This window comes from Colletotrichum paranaense (genome assembly GCF_030867605.1).
Source record: "Colletotrichum paranaense strain IMI 384185 chromosome Unknown Scaffold_3.1, whole genome shotgun sequence".
NCBI classification, from domain to species: Eukaryota; Fungi; Ascomycota; class Sordariomycetes; order Glomerellales; family Glomerellaceae; genus Colletotrichum; species Colletotrichum paranaense.
The window spans coordinates 2973184-2990389 of NW_026848961.1; the positions used below are offsets into that span (position 1 = coordinate 2973184).

Sequence of the window (17206 nt, forward strand, 5' to 3'; positions counted from 1 at the left end):
TCATTAGGATACATGTAATACGACGGTGTTTTACTACATCATCGGATCCGCTGGACTTGAATCCACTTTGATTGATGATTGATCTCCATCATGGGAGCTTTATGGGAGTTACAAACTGGCGCAATTTTGACTCTCTTCGCCGAGACAAGTAATGGGGGAGAGCCAAACGTTGGGCAGTCCTGAAGCTGCGCGTCATCTCAAATTCCCGCCCTCCTTATCCGAAGATACCGTAACTTTGGCTTTACTGCGATGCCTTTCTCGCTCTTGTAGAGCAGAAAATAAGTCCCTCTCTGCCATATCAGCAAACTCACCACCATTCCCACCTGAGAAGGCCGAGCCGCCCTAGCCAAGGGCAACCTAGTTTGTTTCCAGCTGTGAACATGTCACTCTCCGGCAAGTCAAAGCTTTGCGGCTACAAATGGGATTTTGTTTTGGTGTTCGGACATTTTTTACTAGCTTCTCCTCCACACGGATCCCTGCTGCGCCTAGTCCAGGTCGGCCAACACCAACCGGCGCGCGCGCGGGCTACGCACGGCACGAACTCGGGTTTGTGTTTTGAACCACACTTTCCCTCCCCGATTCAAGGCAACAAACGGGCGTTGGGCCAACTTTCAGGCTGCTAGTGAGGGAGGCGAGAAGCAGTTGTGTCTGATCTTTTCAATTCATGCCTTCGCAATCGCTGTCGGCTGGATCCGCGAGCCTCCAAGGTGACAGGTAGGCAGCCCAATTCAAGGTCAGGGAAATGGCTAGCCGGTGCCGAAAGACTAAGCCAGTGTAAACACAGGGGCAACTCTCTCATCTCGGCTCCGGGTGATCAACAAAGGCAAAATGATACCAGAGACAATGAAGTCGTACCCAGAGGATAGCGAGATGTTTTGAGACCAAGAGGCAAATTAGACAAGATAGATTAGTCATGGAGCACAGTGGCACAAACAACTTAGAGTGGCTGTGTGCAGGCGTTTGCAAATCTGCTGCGAACTTGCGCTTGGAGGATTATTTATGGAAAGCCAAGAACCAAGCGCCAAGCGCTGCCAAGTAGCAGCAAGCCCCCATTCGCAATGCTTGGTGTGGTGAGGCTCATCTGCGGTAGTGTTCGTGAGATATCTGCAGCTCATAGCACGCGCCAAGAGCATAGCCAGGGCGGGTAGACAGCCTTGGCGACGATAAAAAGCCACAGCAGGTCAATAGATGGTGTGGGTGGTGGAATGGCGGTCCTCGTAGACCGAGTTGAACATACATTTGTTGAGACCAAAGGCACTTCAAGAAGGGTGTCGTATCCACCTCTCCGGCTCCTGACCTGGCAGCCCTACTGATAGTGCTCACGACCTGAATCATCTTCACAGGGATCATCGTAGGGCATGCGGAAGTTTATGGGATGGCGATGTCCCAGTCATTTTCCGATGAGTACGCCAGTGCACGCAGGCGGATAAACGGAATGTAACAGTAAGCCCCTGGCTGGGGGCATTCGAAAGAAGAACAAATAATTTTCCTTCAGGGTCGCAGTCTAAAGATTAGAATCAAGCTCAAAAGAAGATTCAACTAAATCTTTTGAATTTTAAGATTACTGATTAAGGCTATCACGAATTAGATTCTCGGCGGTGGCCTCCCGAAAAACAAGCTGAGCAGCCGGTTTTCCAGAGCCCCAATCAGGTCCCAAGTTGGGCTTCTCGAGAATTCAAGCTTCTGATGAATCGGAAAGTGGAGAGATTTCAACGGCATTGACCGTTGGTCTGGTAAGCTTTTGCTGGCAAAGTCAACTTTGTCTGTGCATGAGCAGACATCCCAATTCGGACGACCTGACAAGCGACAGCCAAGCCCAGCCTGGTTCGAGAGTTTAGCTTGACTCGAGTAATTATGGCTCGCTTAGTTCCTTTTTGTTGGATACGGCAACATTCATCAACCACTTCACGGGGTAAACTTGGCCTCAGAGGATATATAAACCTCAATTATATGTTGTAGCGGGCGTGTCTGGGGTTCCGGCCGGTGTCGTTAGGAACAATCTTCCTGTGATTGTTTCAATAGACGTCATCAGTGGTCTTCATTTATGCTTCCAAGACGAGTTAACGATTTCTCAAAGGTACCAAACTAGCCGAGACGGGATATCTCCGACTTGTTTGTGATTCGAGACTCTTTCTTCTTCCACTTATTGCAACAATGAGTCAGACTGTGATGGCGGGCTGTGACACAGACATCGGACCCTGTTGCGGTCAAATACGAGGTCTTGAATCAAACTTAATGGAGATATCCAAAGTAAGGTGAACACCCAGCGGCTAAACGGAGCATTATGTTTACGTTTACGGCCCGTCTGTCTCCGTAGGCAGCAAAGGAAGTTGCCGTTTGTTCGTCTGAACTTCGCTTCGCCGTCTTGGTCCAAAGGGGTAATTGTGGGGCCTTGGTGAGGCCTCACTCCACCATTGACTTCACCTTTGCGCAGGCTGAGTACGATCACGAGATACACAAAGAAGAAAGGTGAAATGAGTGGGAAAGTAGGACTCAGGACTCAGTGGGACACGCATCTTATAGATATTCCATAATGCCGGTGCCGCACCTGCCAGACGTGTATTCATCTCTGGATTGCGAGATGGGAGGTCAAGCCGGCTCTGGTAATTAAGACAACCACACCCGGTTTGTCCAAGAAGCAATCTTTCCTTTCCTCAACTCAATTTTCTCCATTACTTCCATCCCCACGATCCTTCCTACCAAATCCATACTGAGTCTTTCCCGCAAGATAGCAAAAAGCTTCTGTCAACTCATCATTATCAACTGCGCAACACGCGAGACTGGTTGACTCTGCACGAATCCTGTACACTGAGAAGTATCATACTCGACGCGAAGCATTTACCGGCCGGTCCGAGGTCGTTTGCGACCGCATAAAGAGCGATGGACCGCCAAGTCTCCAACAACAAGCGGCAGCGGGAGGCCGCAATGGGAGACTGGCCCAAGATGCCGGGACAGTTTCCAGGGGCTCGATCTGTCCCTCCTCTGGTATTTAATGAGCTCTGTTGTTCAAGCGGCGCGATACTTACGACGTGTCACTCTAGGTACAAACGAGCAGGGTCCAGTGGCCTGATGTCCGATTTGCAGAGAACATATCGAAGGCTCCGGCATCTCCTACTGCCAATCCCGAAGTGGAGGAGTTTCGCAAATGGCGCAGCGGAATTGACAAATCCCTGACCGATATCCATCTGAAGCTCGACCACCTACTTTCTGAGACCCAGGAATTCCGCGCGATGGAGGCGCACTACAAGAACCTCCAGGAGAACACGCCGATGGGCACTAATCTTTCCAATTCCTGCCACCGACTTGATCTTCATCAGCAAACCATTGTCGAGACTGTGCAGAAATTGGAGACCACAATGAAGCAAGTTGACGACCTCACGCGTGAAGTCACTCACTTAAAGGATGGCTCTGAGTTCACTGTGTCGTTTAGATCGTCGGGTCGCAAGTGAGTTCTTGGAAGCATATATCTAGCAGATCGGTATTCACAGTTTTGCAGGCAGTATTAGATGGTGTCATTCATAGCGGACTTTTGTACAACGTTGGGACCAGATTGCATTTCACACTTCTGCGTGCTGCCAACGTTATTTTATGGGTATAGCGAGATGCACGTCTTTGTTACCGGTCATGACAGCATCTTTTACACAAGGGAGTTGGCGTTGCTTGGATCGCTTTAGGGATGAATACGGGAGCGCTGAACGAAGAAAGGAAGAAGAAAATCATCATGGTACTGGGATGGCATTTCTTTGACGAACAGACACGTAGAGGAGCGCTTGCTGTTTTCACAAAGCTCATGATGCGATTATGTTGATCGCTCTCATGGCAATTGAGACATAAACCTAGTAATAGAGTGGTATGCTACGGAATTCTGGGAGTCTAGCAATATTTCAGTGCTGAAACGGGGCAAGGAGGTCAGTTCTGTTGTCTGCGACGTTGCCCAAGGTTGATGTAAATCCGTGCTGCTTGATACCCTCCATTGAATGAGAAGATTCGCAGTCTTTCTTCAAAAGTGTCTGCCGTTGTCTCCCTGATGCAATTTCTAAGACTACTCTAATATCCGGTCTCTTCTTGTCGAGTGGTGACCTCCAAGCTATGTGGTCATCAGGACGGATGAGAACCGCATCTCTACCCCACACCTTCCTAGCCTGGATCTCTCCGGGCAAATGAACCTTCGTCAGCGGGATATTGAGCATTCCAGCTGCTGCCTCAAACTCTTGACTCCAGGTCCCAGCTTGTGTGAAGTCAATGATTGAAAATCCTACTCCAAACAGGTCGAAAATACTGGTTTTGCCATCCCGAAGATAGACATGAGGAGCACGCCCACCAGGCCATGAGGATGGCACAAATGTTCGCGGATCCCATGAAGGCTCCTGTTCTCCTTCTCCAGCTTCGTTCTGGAGGATGACAGGCGATGCGTTGTACCGATATCCCATTTCGATTCCGTGGTCCTTGTTCTCACCTTGGTGGGTCTCGGTATGTGCCTTTATGCGGTTAAACAGAAGTCTACGCTCCTCCCTATTGAAAAGGACATCTGAGCCTCCGTCGGCCACCCAATTGACATACGTCTGGTGAACTTGAAAATGTTGACCAGACCGTTCGATGTTGCGAATTGCAACCGGTCTTCGTTCGACTTCGTAGGAGCGGAGCAATTCTTGCCCTCCCCAGCCATTGAGAACAGCCGATAGTTTCCATCCTAAATCAAAGACGTCGCCAACAGCCGTATTCATGCCGTATCCACCAGTGGGAATGTTTTGATGAGCTGCATCGCCGGCTAGGAACACTCTGAGACTTTCAGAAGCAAAACGTTCGGCAATAGCGATGTTTGGGCGCCACGAGCTGCAAACGAGGATTTCGTCCACCTTGATAGGATAAGGAGCCAAAGACCCGCCCAGCCCTCGGTATATGGACTCTGTTGGATCAAGGGACTTCCAATCAGTGTCGAGAGATATGGGAAGATGGATTGTCCATGTATCAATTTCGTCTTGAGATATTATGACGCTGCCGCTGGTGAAGAAGATGTGCCAGAATTGACCTTGCTTGTGCAATGCCGTGAGATCTCGCGACTTGAAATGAATGAGATACATCGCAGAAGGTCTGGAGAATATCGCATTAGAGACTGGCAGTTGCTAGTCTTCAACGGAAAACCATGCTGACTCACACAGGACCACCAATCATCTTCATGTCAAGTTGCCGACGGACGCTACTGCCAGCGCCATCACAGCCGACCAGATACTGACTGGTGACCATGTGCCGCTCTCCTGTGACGACGTTGACGAGTTCCGATTTCACCCCGTCGAAGGTTTCCGTACAGCTTTCGAATTTGAGACCGAAATGATCTTCAACTAGCTCTTCGGACTCTATGCGACGCTTTAGCCAGGCTTCAAAAATAGCCTGACTACAGCGCTGGTATGGCTCCCTTGGCATGGAGCCATCATTGCAAGCATGGATACGCTGGCGCCATTCGTCTGGCGAAGGAAGATCCTGCTTTCTCGTGAGAAACATAAAGCTATTGACCTAGTAGGGGTAGCCGGACAAGCATAAGCTTACCCATTTGCTAATGAGCTCTCCATGCTCTGAGAGGCTCGTACTGAAGAGAACGTTGAAAGAATAGTGCTGTGGGACGCCTTGAGTCCGCAAGTCATCGGAAATCCCGAGTCTTCTTAGCAGCTCCATGCTTCTACAATTAGTGATATCCATTTTTGGCCATTTGGTTGAATCTAGGTTTCGTTCAGCTATCAAGCTTTGAACACCATTCTTCGCCAACTGCAGTGCCAGAAGCAACCCAGCGGGACCAGCGCCAACGACCAAGACTGGTACGTGGTGCTCAATTACCTGCTGAATCATCAGTCATAAAAACGTCGAACCAGGCAGTTGAGCAACAAAATTCGACGTACAATTGTCGAGCCCATGGTTAACGCGATTGAATAATTCGATTCCGACTAGCAAATCCTTGGGTGAAAGTCACATAGCTCAGAATGACGACAATGTTTTCCTCAGATGACTTTGGGCTTTTTGTACATTAGCACCTCGATCTGGCGAGAATATTGTCGACCGCTCTCACTGTGCCGGCGTCCACCGCGGTGATCTTCATCCGGCTGAACTCTTGTCCAAGGTCCTTCACTTGGCCGCACGTGCCTAGTCAACGTGCCCCCCAAGGACGGCAATTCGGAACGCCGTGGTTGACCGTCCCCACACAGATACTGAGTTCTAAGTACGGAGTACCTAGTGTGGCCATCTCAGAAACTTTAAAGCTCAGAGGTTCTCAGCAATCATCTCGACATGTTCCCGTATAATGGCATTTTCAGTCAGCAGCTGCATACTATCAATACCTTTTCATGTTGAGGCGTGCCATGCAGGCTTGCAGATGCTGAGAGGGTGTCAGGAGAAGACCGGAGCATCACAGATGGCTGAAGTTGAATAACTTGTTTGAAAGTGTACTAGGTCCAAGGTAGATGATACATGTAAAAGAGGGTCGATTTTGATTACCCCATGAGGAATGCGTTGCCGGTCTAGCTCCCGTTGAAGCGACCTGTGCCCAAGCAGCCCCTGCATCACATCCCGTAAACCCCGGGCGGCCCCTCACCTGGAATCTGGGGTAGCCAGCGGGGCACATCTCCAAGCTACATGAATTTGCTTCATTCATACATCGACATGTTCATCGTCGTCCTCTAAGCGTCGTTTACATCCACTCCATATCGCCCAAAGCCTTACGTTTTCCGGGGCTATTCTTGTCCTGACTGCATACGACTTGCAATTCTAGAGTCGCGAACGTCTCCTCCAGCATCGTTATCGTTGCACAGGCTTGATCCAGATGGAGGCCGAAGCAAATATCACTGGCTTAGGACCGACAAAAGATGCCCGGGTCTCAAAAGACAGCAATATCATTGCAGCTATTCCCCCAGAGAGGGGATTTCGCGCTTGTATCGAGTGCCGACGGTAAGTCGCCGCCTACAGAGTATGACTTAAGGTCACATCACTGTTTCTCCTACTCTTCCCGGCTTAATCGTACTGACTTCTTCCAACGCAGCAAGAAGACAAGGTGTATGCAAGGACTTCTGAATTTCCCTACGTTTCTACCCACGTCACTGATCTTGAACCTGTAGGCGATATGCGGCAACCCATCTGCGGTCTCTGTCGGAGAACAGGCGGGTCTTGTACATTCCCGACAAAAAGGAAAGCCCCCGAATTCCGAAAACGGCCCGCAAAACAGAAGGATTTAAACGTGATAGACCCTCAAAGACTTGGTTAGACCCAATTTCATCCCGAATACGTCAATTGTGTTTGTACTAAGCCTCTGATAGAACATCTTGTTAGCCTTCTTGAATCCAGACTCGACGAAACTCCAAAAAGCCAAAGCTCTACGGGCCAATCTCCAGGAAGAGAGCAAGGCAGCGATCAATCAATTGCTACGAGCCCTAGTTACTCCGGATCAGTTGGGACTTGTCGAGACGATGCGGAGCAGGACGCCATAGTGGCCCTAGGCTGTACTTCCGCCAACTCAACAAGCCATTGTCTCGAGCCCAGAGCTGATCGAAAAGTCGAAATCGAAGCTAGAGGTGCTGGAGAAAGCACAGAAAAGAATTTATACCGGACCGAGATACCTACTGAAGTGGCAACAGAGCTCGTCAATTTGTACTTCGATAAAATTCAAGCATGGTTGCCATTGCTTCATCGACCAAACTTCTTCGCCAGGTACATTGTCGATGGTAGTTTCCATAAAGAGAGGTTACTCCAGGTGTCGCTGGAAGAGGGCCTTCTGTTATATGGTATCTTTGCTCTCGCCGCGCGACACTCAAATAATGAGTACTTCCAGGGATTGTCACCACCGAATCGTGGGGATAATTTCGCCGAATGGGCGATTCAATATTACGGCCGACTGCGATCGTCCGATAGCGAAACAACGTTGGAATATTTACAGGGGTGTGTATTGTTGGCCTTTTATCTCTACACGGCCGGCCCAAGTCATCAAGCATGGATACTCACCGGGGTATGTGTTCGCTTAGCTTACGACCTCGACGTCTGCTGTATGGACGAAGAAGACGGCGGCAATGAAATGGCGTCCACAAAGTGGTCGGCAGAAGAGGAGCGTAGGAGAGCATTTTGGCTCGTATGGGAGATCGATACGTTCGCTTCAATCCTCTCAATGAGGCCGCGAGGACTCAACAGCCAAAGGATCATTGTGCGTCTCCCGGTCAGCGATGAAGCGTGGTTTTCCAACAACCCATGCGAGTCACCGGTCATTCCACTTAATCCAACACAGGTTTGGAGAGTCTTGCTCGACTCTCCGAACAAAGACGAGCGAGCGTGGTTCCTCGTGGCCAACTATCTGATGGCTTTGGCGTACGAGGCAGCTTCAGGCCAGCAGAAGTCTCAGCGAGAATATAGCGATCTCGCTAGCTCAATAACTTACTTCTCTCTTGCAGTTTCTCGAAGATATGGACTGGAAACTAAGCCGCCTGTCTTCACTGCCAGGACTTTTGCGAACGCCAATTGGATTATTGGCATGCATCTAATGTTGGCAAACACTCAAGCGTGTTTACAAGTTCTGACAGCAACACCGGCGTCGGGTGTTGCGACGATCGGAGATGACTATTCGAGAATCCTCAACCGTTGGCACCCCGAATACATCGCCTTCAGTCACCCATTCTTCGCCGGAACACTTCTTTCTGCCCGCACCTATCCATCAACGTCTTCGTCGCGGTCACTAAGTTCATCGTGCAACCAAGAGCTTTCAGCCCTAATTCTTTCCCACTTTGCTACTTTCTGGGAGCTAGGTTCTGTGCTGCTGGGTGAGTACATCCGTTTCTATATCGAGACCATTCATTCACTCTAATGGTGCCGATTCTCGCAGGCCTGATGACTTCCAAGTCAATAGAATATAAGAGAAACCTCGAGAAACAATCCTCATTGAGAAAATACTGCAAGATTTACTTTTCTCATTTGAATCTGCACAATGAGTCACTCAGAGCCACAAATAAAACTCGATCGGGTATGCGACAGTCTGGTGTTGGATCTGTCTATGACGGAGCGTCTGAGCCACATGGCGCTTGCCAGTCTCCGAGGGAACTTTTCGACATCGAATTGGGTTTGGATGAAAATGTGGGCGAGATACCACAACTCCTCGCAAATACGTCTGAGGGGTGCTATAGCTGGTGCTCCCCTGTGCAGTTGGAATATCTATGCGGTGATAGTTTTGGGTTCAACTGCTTCGAGTCGAGCCTCTGAACAACGTCGCAGACATCTCTTTCGTATCCCGTTCTTTTGCGCGTCAAAAGACGATCCAATTTGCGATTCTCTTCAGTCCAGAGATCCCTACTTTTACCAAGTCACCGTCCTTGAGAAAGGCGCCTCGAAAGTAACCGACGCCAGAGGGAGTGCCTGTCATGATCACTGTTCCCCTCCGCAAAGTCGTGCCTCGAGAGAGGTGGGCAATGATCTGGGCTACCGACCAAATCATGTCACTTGTACCCGTCTCTTGGACCACCTCCCCATTGACAGTTGTCGTGAGATGAAGCTTTTGGGGATCTGGCACCGACTCGGTTGACCAGATTGCGGGGCCCACAGGTGCAAAACCGTCAAATGATTTCGCATAACAAAATTGTCCACCAGAGGCATCTGGCAGTTGAAAGTTCCTTGCAGACACGTCGTTCCCAGCTGTGTATCCCAATACGTAATTGAGAGCCTGATCTTCCTTGACGTCTTTGGCATCGCGGCCGATGATGACCACGAGCTCTCCTTCGTAGTCCAGTTGAATCTGAGCGTCTGGATGTACTTTGATATCGTCCAAAGGCCCCGCCAAAGCATCACTAGGCTTCGTGAAAATGACGGGAAAGGTTGGCACCTTTGACTAGACGTTGCGTCGATACGTAAGTAAGTTTTTCTCAGTTCGGGAACACTACACTGTGTGAGGGCCAAGGGCAGGACTTGGGCATTATGCATACCTTTGCTTCTTCTGCATGTTGCTTGTAGTTGAGCCCTACACAGATAATGATGGGACAGGCCTCAATGGGGCATAAAAGCAGCGTCTTCATTGTGAGTAAATGCCGAATCGGGCAAGGTGCACGAAGTACCTTCGCAGTTTTGACCTTGCGACCAGTTGATTTTAGACCTAGCCATGGGCTACCATCCAGCTCCAAGACATCGAAGCCCTTGTCATCACTAGAGTCGATCATATCACCATAGTGAATCTTCCCATCTTCCTCAAAATGAACAAGTCGATTGAAAGACATGGTCAACAGTGAGTCGCCAAGAGCAATTAGGTGAGCATATGGAAGAAGACTTCCCAGCCTGTAGCAATTAATCGAAAGAGCAACCGAGTAAAGAATCGGGTGAGGATCTCTCATTCCGGAATCTGTAGATAGCGAAAGGAAGAACCGTCAAATAGAGTTAGTCCCTTGGCAGCAGGAGCCCGTGTCTTCCGGCAGATGCAGGTCAAATAGCCAGGCGGCATTCGCGGTAAAGCCGTTCAAGGCCGCGGCACATCATCGGTCAATAAGTCCGCGAAATCCCGTTGGGAAATCTAGTGCATTGCGCTACATATATGACCAGCCATTTTGAGTATCCAAGAGCCTGCACGTAATCTGATTCACTGTCCGTAAACCCATCCAGCTTATCATTAGTCGCGTGTCGCACCCATGGCTTCATCACCACAGAAGATTAGGGTCATTCGTCTGGCCTCAGTGCTGTATCAGCACGTCGACGTCGAAAAGGCAGCCCAATTCCTTGAAGACTTTGGCCTTCAAGAGTTGGCTCGGCAGGACGGACGTGTCTATTTTGCCGGCTTCGGTGTTGACCCGTACGTCTATGTAATTGAAAGATCTCCCGGCTCACGTCGCGCATTTATTGGCGCAACCTGGGTCGTGGAGAACGAGAACGACCTTGAGGTCGCTGCGAATCACCCTGACGCTACAGGCATTCACGGCGAGAAAGGTCCTGGAGGTGGTAAAAGAGTAGACATTGTCGACCCGAATGGGTACTATGTTGGATTCATTCACGGCCAGGCCCCAAGAAGCGATGTTGGCAATGTGGACAAAAGCCGGATTGCTGACGACGAGAGTCCCCCCACCAATCTGGTTGACGAAAAGCCAAGAAAAGGTCGTTTCAAACGCTTCAATTACGGGCCTAGTCCAATTCACAAGCTGGGGCATTATGGATTCATGGTCCCCAAGGACACCTACGAGAAAACGCTGAAGTGGTACACTGGCCTTATGAACCTAGTGCCTACTGACGCGGTTTTCGACCCTCGGACAAACAAAGACACGACTTGCTTCATGCACATTGATAGAGGAACCACTTTCACTGACCACCATGTAAGTGGCAAAGCCGTGTAATCTTTGGTGCATCTGTTGATCACGGACCCAGAGCTTTTTCCTCGGCGCCCATCCGTTTAGCCAGACGCCTTTTGTTCATCACGCTAGCTTCGAGGTTAATGATATGGATACTCAAGCTCTCGGCCACGAGTGGCTTTTGAAGAAGGGTTACACCAACTGCTGGGGAATTGGACGGCATGTCTTGGGCAGCCAACTATTTGACTACTGGTAAGCATGAACGCGATCCCCAAGACTCCAAGGAACAAGTGCCGAAGGGTGGAATAACGGGATATTCGCCATAGGTTTGATATATCGGGAAACATTCTTGAACATTATTGCGATGGAGACCTGGTCAACGAGAACACTGAAGCTACCCGGTCTCCAGAAGCACCAGATTCACTCCATGTTTGGGGTCCAAACGTTCCTCTCGGTTTTGTGACTGGCAGAATTGAGGATGCAGGGAAACTCGTAATGCCATCAGCAACTTGAAGTCTCAATCGACGCAGTGCAGGTGAGCATGCAGTAAGCGTGCTTATGTTACGAGCGTTCGACTGAGCTGATGCAGCGATGCGAGACGCCACATGCAGTCATATGTAGTTTTATTTGATGACTAATTCAAGAGTCTGCCGGAGCGTGTTCAAAGATTCTACCTAGCATGAAACTTGTTTCCATGAAACTGGTGACAGGTTTTCCCAGCCTAAGGTATGCACAATTATTCGTAAGGGCTGTCTTTGATCGGACAAACAGATGCTCCAGTCTTTCCGGTCGCTGGCTATAGAACGGAGAATAAGAGCACACAAAAGTATTCAAATTACCGCTAACTTAAGGTTTTCGCATGGTCTTTTCATCCCAAATTTTGATGTTTACCTCTGTGCCGGCAACGAGGTAATAGTTTCTGCCATCATGTGACACATGGATGTGCGATGTGGAAGCCTTTTTTCTTACAAACCTCCAGAGAAAGTTCGTAGTCAAACAGGTTTGTTGGCAGATTTGCAGGATCATTCAACGCCTTCCCTCGAGTACTGCAGGGATGAAGCTTTGAAGAATGCGGGTGATGGTCATGGGGTCAGTCGTCTTACGGTTAGCTATCGCATCGGCAAAGCTCGGTCAATGGCGGTCAACCCATCGTTCCGAGCTCATTCTGACATCGGTCAGCATTACCCCCTTTGGCAAGTCGTTTCCATCAGCTTTACGCGTCACTGTGACGAGGAATTGGTTTTGCTGGAACCGTCCTATATATGCGTGCTCGGGAACGCAGCACAGCTCCTTTTATTTCAGACATCTTCGATCGCACCTCATGAGTGAACACCCATACCTGAAATACATGTAAGTTTGCTGGAATCGAAATGAAGGTGGTCATTATTGGTGCCGGAATCGGTGGTCTGGTTTGCGCCATATCCTGTCGTCGGGAAGGCCTCGAAGTTGTAGTTCTCGAACAAGCTGCTGCTTTACAGCCTGTAAGTGCCATTCCGATGCACCTTGAAGCTGAAGACTTGAGGGGGCTACTGACAGTGTGAGTTCAATAGGTCGGCGCAGGGATACAGATACCACCTAACGCTGCCCGGATCCTTCGCAAGCTCGGCCTCGTACCCCAACTGCTAGACAAGGCCACTTTGGTCGATACAATTGACTACCTTCGATACAAAGATGGCAAGGTCTTGTATCAGATGGAAGGCGGCGAGAAGATGAAGCAATCCTATGGCGATCTTTGGATGTCAGTTATTGCCCGAGGTGGCGAGGTGCGTTGCTGATGAAGCTGAGTCTGGCCCTCTCTTAGGGTTATTGCTCGACCACACTACCACGGTGTATTATGGAGCGCGGCCAAGGAGGCTGGCGCAGAGTTACGACTTGGCACGGAGGCAGTGGCGATCGATTTCGAAAACTCAAGTGTGCGCCTTGGGACTGGCGAAATCGTAAGGGGTGATGTTGTCGTTGGTGCCGATGGTCAGTCTGCCCACATTTCAAGTTGCTATTTCTTGACGTTGATCCGAGACTGGCAAAACATGTCCTTACTAATACCGCGGAGGTCTCTGGTCAAGATCGAGGGATCAGATTCTTGGCCGACCCTCTCCACCGTCTGAGACGGGAGACCTTGCATATCGAGCCACCTTGACCTTGCAGCAGATGAAGGATTTGAAAGACCCTCGGATAGACGACTTGATCGAGCATAAGACAGTCAAATGCTGAATGGGCCCGAATAAGCATTGTGTTCTTTATCCCATCGGCGGTGGACAGGTATTCAACCTTGTCATTGTATGCCCAGATGACATACCCAAAGATATGAGACAGGCGCCTGGGGATGTGGAGGAGATGCGAGCTTTGTTTGTCGGCTGGGATGAAAGGTCCGGTGAAAATTCTCTTACACTGGAGTATTGTTACTGACCTGATCGACGTAGACTGATAAAAATGCTGTCATGTGTCCCGTCCGTTTTCAAATGGAAGCTGTGTCACCACGAAGAATTGCAATCGTGGAGGAAGGTAATCATTCTACGGACCTAGTATCTGCAAGTGATCACTGATTTCAACAGGGCCGCATAGCCTTGCTTGGCGATGCATGCCATCCAACACTGCCATATCAAGCGCAGGGCGCAGCAATGGCGGTAGAAGATGGCGCTGTTCTGGGAAAGCTGCTTGGGCAGTTGGAGAGCTCAGGTCTATATCATGATGGGACCAGAGACACTGTACTGGGCATGTTGGAGATCTACGAGAACTTACGAAAGTCTAGGACCACCATCAACGTTCAGGGAGCAAGGTCAAATCAGCGTGCATATCATTTGCCAGATGGCCCCATTCAGGAGTCAAGGGATGCTTGGCTAAGGTCTGAACCTAGAGGAGCTTCACTCGATGGTTTCACTCTCGCTGACACGGCCTACCTCGAAGTTATTCTGGGATTTGATGCCTTGGAGGAATGTGTCGATGCTTTCGAGCATTGGAAAGCTGGCCAGTCACAAACTCTGCCGAGATACAATTTGTAGTGGTTTGTAAAGACGAGATAAAGCACTAGTGTCTTAAGATTTCATTCTTTCAGCCTTAAACAGTACAGGAGTAGGGGCATCATATGCCAGAGCGAGCATTGAGTGCCTCGTGGAGGAAAATCAGTATTATTGTAGATACATCAAAGGCGGCGCAGACACGGGAGCTATGACCGGCACGCCCAATTGAGCCCCCCCCCCCCTCCCAATGAGGGGGGTTCGAAACGCTATAGTTCTGGAGGATGGAAACACTGAAAGTACACGCATTTCAATGAACTGTCCCATTTGGGGCCCAAAGGTTGCAAATTACCATCCATGTGAAGACAACCCGGCATGCGCGGTCAAAGCAGGAGTGCCGTCTCGGCCTATGACGGGGAACTGATTCCTGCCATGACCAAATTTGACCATAAGATCGGGTGTCGCGCGGGGAATGAGCCGTATCTTCTCCCGGGCTTGGCCGTTCCCACAGTCTTCCCCGAATCCCGACTCTACAGGCGAACATTCAAAAGAAGGTATTTAGCTTTTAGGCAGACAGCGGCCATTTGCAACATATTCGAGACTCCAATTCAGGGGATGTTCTTCCTATACTTGTTCGTAGCAGAGTCTTTTGCACTTAACTCGCCCTCACCTTATGCCCCATCAGTCATGCTGACTCGTAGCTAAGCGTTGCACCTTGAGTATGGATCTTCTATGCTTGATCGTCGAGGCTGGCCTCACCTGCCAAGCGTTTCTTTGCTTATCCACTACATTATGTATTCTATTCCTTTGGGTCCACTTTCCAAGTGACTTGTCGCCTGCATCATATCACTTCCTTGCCAAGCATACCGACATTTGGAAGTTGATTGATGTGGCCAGAGGACGAGCCCGCGAGACGCACTTGGCATTGCACGAAAAGCATGGGCAATACGTGCGCCGTGGGCCCAGTATCGATGTTAGTATATTAATGGCTAATGAGTGAGGCTATTACTGATCAATAACCGCTGGGTCGTAATACGTTGAGTCTTAGGGTTTCGAAGAACCTGGAGCTAATAAGAAACATCACCCCATACCAAAGCGTGACTTATTACAAGGGTGGTGTCATTTACTACTATCTAAAACGACTGACTGGGTCGTTAAGTTCACAGACCCGGAGGAACTGTTCCTTGATCCAGACGACTTTGTCCCTATGCAGCTGACGACAGATAAGTTCTCCGCCTTCCTTTGACAGCACTTTGATCAGGCTGTTCAAGTGAAGCAGTGCGTGCGAAGGGCCTTGAATCAGAATATGTTGCTTATAATCAGAGAGACTCATTGCCTCGTCCCCTCGGATATACTGCATACGTGTAGCTTCGTCAAAGTTCTGGTCGTGGTAGTTGGGGATTCTGATGGCAGGGTCCGCTAAGTCGTGCAAGCCTCTGTGATTTTGGCGGTTACCCAGGTAAAACGGCATGGACCGGCAGATGGAGTCCACCAACTTCCTGCCGTGATTTGGATCTGGAAAACTGGAATATTTGGTAGCGATCAAGATAGTTTGCTGCAGCGCCTCGGGGGGCGCTTTCGCAAGCAGATAGAATTTCATCCGCAGGACCATGAGCTGGCAAACGCGCCATACATTCCAGATCGTGGCAATCTGGACGGTCGGGTATATATCGCAGGACCCAAAGTAACTCAAGCTGTCTTCTTCGAGCCCTTGGCAAGGCTGCCATGAGGCCGGCACTAGCTGAATCCAATTCAAGAGCTGTGCGTTAACAGACGAAGCCTCCTGCCACCAAGTCGCGAGGGTTAGATCATCTAAGTTATTCTTGGCCAGCCCGCACATAAAGGTGGATAGTCTCCTTTGCAAATCGGCAATCGAGAGCCCGATCAGGTCCAAGACTGCATTCGGATTGGCCGGCGTAGAATAGTCCCACCCTGCATCGAACCAAACATCCAGGCTCGAGGTGTCCTCTGGTTGCATTTCCATATATGTCGACACGTCACAGTGCCGCAGGTATCTCCTCAAGTATGCGCGGCAATCCGACTCTGGGACGCTCTCGGCGCCATGTTCCAACAATGCACGAGCCCCTTCCTGGTGAGCACGCATGGTATGCTGGTGCGTCGACCGAGCAACGAGGCTCTCGTAGAAATGCATCAAGATGGCGCTGAGTACGGTACTGTCCTTTGACCGCTCGAGGGGATCATTAAGAGCTGCTCGTAGGCGACTCAGCGCCCTGGTAAACGGAGGATGAGGCGTTCGATAGTTATTGGTTGGGGTTTTCCATAAGCTCCACAGCTTCGTTGACACGGCAGTCAGGACGGTCGAGAGGACAGAATCCGGATGCTCCTTGGATACGACAGGGAGAAGAGGCTCCAGGAAACCCTGGGTCGAGCGAAAGCTGCGTCCTAAGCCCGCGATCGAGGTGTGAAAGAAGCAGACGGCGAATGATTCGTCGCTGGTGGAAATCCTTGCTGGTACGACAGCCTGCATTGTCCATTCTGGCGTTGTCAACATGCGAGGGCTCCTGAACCGTGATGTCGGCGTAAGGAGCCTTCCACCAGTGCTCTGGTCCTTGAACCGAATTTCGCCTGTCTTTTTCTGTGATTCGTAACCTCCACACACCCGTCGCAGCCGGAGGCATTCACGACAGCTTGGTCGGTCTTCGTCGCATTTAACACGTCGTTTGCGACATGTCGAGCAGCCCTTTGAGGGGCCATGATTGACCATGTCTGCTGCGCAATGATCGACAGGACTGATGTCGCTTCTGCTTGAGAGTCGCCACGCGGCCGGTTCTTTTTGCGATTCGTCGCATCCAGGGACTGAGTTATCGATACCGTCATGCGAAAATTAGATAGCGTTGCGAACGAAATATAGATCGTTGACTTTGAGTCCAGGTCTCCTCATCAGCCAGGCTTGTGTGCAGTGTCAGCAATGAGACTTGCGAAAGCCGTGGGGTGATTGGAACTAGAGAG

The 17206-nt window shown here is 50.1% G+C and overlaps 7 protein-coding genes across 7 annotated transcripts; 4 read left to right on the forward strand and 3 right to left on the reverse strand.

Annotated features, from left to right (window-relative positions):
- Positions 1-2880: 2880 nt before the first annotated feature.
- Positions 2881-3449, forward strand: CPAR01_04575 (uncharacterized protein; the record flags this gene model as incomplete). Its single annotated transcript, XM_060488855.1, has 2 exons — positions 2881-2985; positions 3042-3449. The coding sequence occupies 2 exons, from the start codon at positions 2881-2883 to the stop codon at positions 3447-3449; spliced, it is 513 nt and encodes a 170-aa protein (XP_060353061.1).
- Positions 3450-3884: 435 nt separating this feature from the next.
- On the reverse strand, positions 3885-5906 carry CPAR01_04576 (FAD binding domain-containing protein; the record flags this gene model as incomplete). Its single annotated transcript, XM_060488856.1, has 4 exons — positions 3885-5091; positions 5156-5478; positions 5545-5829; positions 5892-5906. 4 exons carry the CDS (start codon positions 5904-5906, stop codon positions 3885-3887), a joined length of 1830 nt encoding a protein of 609 aa, XP_060353062.1.
- A 902-nt stretch (positions 5907-6808) lies between these two features.
- CPAR01_04577 (uncharacterized protein) lies at positions 6809-8830 on the forward strand (the record flags this gene model as incomplete). The annotated part of the gene is made up of 2 exons (XM_060488857.1): positions 6809-6933; positions 7327-8830. The coding sequence occupies 2 exons, from the start codon at positions 6809-6811 to the stop codon at positions 8828-8830; spliced, it is 1629 nt and encodes a 542-aa protein (XP_060353063.1).
- A 435-nt stretch (positions 8831-9265) lies between these two features.
- CPAR01_04578 (fumarylacetoacetate hydrolase) lies at positions 9266-10226 on the reverse strand (the record flags this gene model as incomplete). The annotated part of the gene is made up of 2 exons (XM_060488858.1): positions 9266-9844; positions 9939-10226. 2 exons carry the CDS (start codon positions 10224-10226, stop codon positions 9266-9268), a joined length of 867 nt encoding a protein of 288 aa, XP_060353064.1.
- Positions 10227-10631: 405 nt separating this feature from the next.
- CPAR01_04579 (uncharacterized protein) lies at positions 10632-11538 on the forward strand (the record flags this gene model as incomplete). Its single annotated transcript, XM_060488859.1, has 2 exons — positions 10632-11306; positions 11359-11538. 2 exons carry the CDS (start codon positions 10632-10634, stop codon positions 11536-11538), a joined length of 855 nt encoding a protein of 284 aa, XP_060353065.1.
- A 1114-nt stretch (positions 11539-12652) lies between these two features.
- Positions 12653-14281, forward strand: CPAR01_04580 (uncharacterized protein; the record flags this gene model as incomplete). Its single annotated transcript, XM_060488860.1, has 4 exons — positions 12653-12763; positions 12833-13020; positions 13084-13219; positions 13835-14281. 4 exons carry the CDS (start codon positions 12653-12655, stop codon positions 14279-14281), a joined length of 882 nt encoding a protein of 293 aa, XP_060353066.1.
- Positions 14282-15365: 1084 nt separating this feature from the next.
- Positions 15366-16961, reverse strand: CPAR01_04581 (uncharacterized protein; the record flags this gene model as incomplete). Its single annotated transcript, XM_060488861.1, has 1 exon — positions 15366-16961. The coding sequence occupies one exon, from the start codon at positions 16959-16961 to the stop codon at positions 15366-15368; it is 1596 nt and encodes a 531-aa protein (XP_060353067.1).
- Positions 16962-17206: the final 245 nt, after the last annotated feature.